The sequence below is a fragment of the Lipotes vexillifer genome, unplaced genomic scaffold, assembly GCF_000442215.2.
Source record: "Lipotes vexillifer unplaced genomic scaffold, Lipotes_vexillifer_v1.1 scaffold965, whole genome shotgun sequence".
Taxonomy (NCBI): Eukaryota; Metazoa; Chordata; class Mammalia; order Artiodactyla; family Lipotidae; genus Lipotes; species Lipotes vexillifer.
In genome coordinates, this window is record NW_006769686.1 from 2,017,185 (window position 1) to 2,020,150 (window position 2,966).

Below are 2,966 nucleotides of genomic sequence, written 5' to 3' on the forward strand. Positions count from 1 at the left end.
AATTCCTTATTTAGCTGAATACCTTATACTGTGGGTATGCATTGTTAAGTATGTATGCTGAATTCTAAATAAGCAAGATTTCATTTTCTTTCAAGGCTGAAAGGGAAGTATGACACATTAGGCTCATTCCTTTCTCCAACCCAGCAACACACACACACACACACATCAGATACTCAAAGGTGATGAAAACTTTAAAAGTATAAACATGTTTTAAGCTACTAAGAACACTCTACTTCCATCACACATTTAATTTCCCCACAGCCCACTCCCCTGCTTCCCATCATGCTGTGGTCCCTTCTCCAGTTACGGGGATGGGAATGGTTGTGCCGTTCATCTGGGGGTTCTCGTAAGGCAAAGTACTGAAGCTGGTTCCCAGGGAGTGGCACGGCTCAGTCAGGCCTCCACATCTAAGCCTTTGCACCAGAGGATGAGCCACAACAAAACTACTTAAGCAGGTGGCTAATTTTCCTAGGAATGCTGCTTCCTGCCCTCGTCACAAGGTTTGACATTTGCACTAGAATATTGCACCCACTCTTGCAGAACAAGAGGGAGTTGGCTTCAAGTCTAGCAGAAGAGATTTAACAGGACTGTCAAGGACCTCTCCTACGGACCTGACTTTGAAGTCCTTACCACTGCACAGAAGTGACCCAGGACTTTGCCATCAAGCTTTCTTCACAACTGTCAACATGGCCTTCACACATCAACTGTGTGGCCTTGAACGCAGTCAGGCCTCTCAGCAATCTTTCCAGGGCTCCCTCCCAACTCACCACAGAACTCCTGGAGCCACGAAGCAGGATATCTCTCCCAAGCTCAAGAAAGAAGGCAGAGAAAGCCCGGGGTCAGACCGTGAGCAGAGCATCCTGCCTGATGCGCCAAAGGGAAAACCTGGGTAACTGAGTCAAGGAGCCAGTTGGCTTCTTGTTGGGCCCCACTGATAGAAAAATGAAATGCAGTAAAGGGATTGTAGGGCTGGGGAGGGGGCGAGCAGCAACCAGGAAGTGCCATGTTAAGGAGGAGCCATGTTAAGGAGGAGCATCATTCAAGTGAAAACAACCTTTCTGATCCAAACCCTCCCACCTTGTCTTCCCCCTGGGCCCGGGAGAGAGAGAGGCAGAGCTTCTGGTTTAGGTGTTTGTGTCCTGTGAGACCTCCGTACGTACCGTTCACGTGGTCAACATCTATTGAACACTCACTGTTTACTGAGTCTTGGGGAGGTAGATCCAGTTCAGAGTACAAGGTTTAGTCAGGAGCCTGACTGGAAGCCCATCCTACAATGGTGGCTGCTCCCGAAACCCGCCCTCCAGGCCACCAGAGTCTGCATGCCCTAGCGACCTGTGAGCCAGACCCCGAACACCAGAGAGCGTGAAGGGGGAACCACAGCTCCTTCCACCCTCTCCTTGGATTGCGTCCTTTGATATATGACAGGCAACAGCAAGTGGGATTATCCGGGCTCCTCTACTGCAGCCATGGGAAATTCACAAAGTTCCTAAAACCTCTCACCTCACAGGAAGACAAGAGCTGAAGGGGTAACATCCATGAGAGAGAAGTCTAGAAGGTTGAACAAGTAGTGATGTGAGGTCAGAATAGGAAGACCTAGGGCTACTGGCTGGGTGGGTATATGAAACGAGAAACGGTCTGGAGGTGGGGATGCCCCCAAGACTAGGACGATAGGAAATGGGTTCAGCATGTCATGGCCTCTGCCTGCTTATCTACTGAGGAGGTCTGAAGGTTTCTGAAAGTGACTCCTCAGGACAGGGGGTTGGGGAGGCGGGAGGGTGAGACCTGAGGAAATAAGGACCCTCAGAGGAACCTCCTCAATTATATAGAGAGCAAGGGACTTCGGGCCCAAATATGTTGAGTATGTTTTCTCCTCTTGAGCCATAACTCAGTCACTGCACCAAGGCCTAAAACAAACCACACATGGCTCTCTAAAAGTAGAAACCAAACCCTGCTTTATAAGGCTGAGTGGCCATCATTGGCTTCTCCACTGAGATATGAGGTGCCAGCCAGTGAACCTTCCTCACCTTGTTCCCCTCCCCACCCCCCCTCCAGTCCGCCAGACACGCCCTCTACAACTCAGCCACTTCAAAAAATACTCTGAGGAGGGGCCAGGTGGAGGGGTGGGAGCTCAGGCTGGCCGGTTGGCCGGTTCCCATGAGGTAGCTAATGCTGGTGCGCCTGGGCAGGGGCTGGTGGAGACAGGCCCATCACAGGCTCACAGCAGCCAGGAGGGGGTCACCAGCTGACTGGGAGGTGGGGGAGGCAGAAAGCCTCGAAGTCTGCCCAGAGTACTTGATCAAGGGTAACGTCTGGGTGGAGAGGCTGGGCTCTTTGCTGGTGTCCTCACTGTCCTTTGAGGAACTGGGTTTCCTGGGGAAAGGGGAAAGGCCAGCTTGGGTCTTCGTGGGCTTGGGCATGGTCACATCTCCAGAGAGTGGTATGCTTCCCTTGGAGGAGCCATGTTTTCTGAAGGGAACAGAGGGAGGAAGAAATGGCTGAGACATTGTGTAGCTGAGACCTTAACCCACGATCTACTATCTTCAGAGTCTAGAGCAGGCATTCACCGTATTCATTTCAGTATGGCTGAAAGTGGCTGCTTTTGCGGATGAGTCTGTGCTCCAGCTCAGCTTTACTGGGCATACCAAGAGCCACCAGGAAGAAGATACTGTGGCTGCGTATTCTGATATTCCCACCAACCCCCAACTGGAGAACGCTGATCTCATCATACTCTGGGAAGAGAGGGAGGAGGAAAACTCCCCGAATTCACACTCAACACCCTTCCCTTGCCCAGGCAGCACTCACCCCAGCTTGCCAGTCTCCGATTTGCAGAAATCATTGAGTGTCATATCACCCTTTGGGACAGTCAGAATTGATGTCGGGAGAGTCCACTAAAATCAAAGGAAGCAATGAGGCCAAAGGGCGAGGTAGAGGTCAGGGGAGAGTGTCTGGGGCTTAGGACTCTTTCC

The 2,966-nt window shown here is 51.5% G+C and overlaps 1 protein-coding gene across 1 annotated transcript in view; it reads right to left on the reverse strand.

Moving 5' to 3' along the window:
* Positions 1–1,938: 1,938 nt before the first annotated feature.
* Positions 1,939–2,966, reverse strand: part of TTLL4 (tubulin tyrosine ligase like 4) — a 16,865-nt gene continuing 15,837 nt past the window's right edge. The window contains 2 exon segments of the mRNA XM_007445845.1: positions 1,939–2,466; positions 2,803–2,888. Of these exon segments, the coding sequence (XP_007445907.1) occupies positions 2,208–2,466; positions 2,803–2,888 (345 nt within the window). The 3' untranslated portion in view covers positions 1,939–2,207.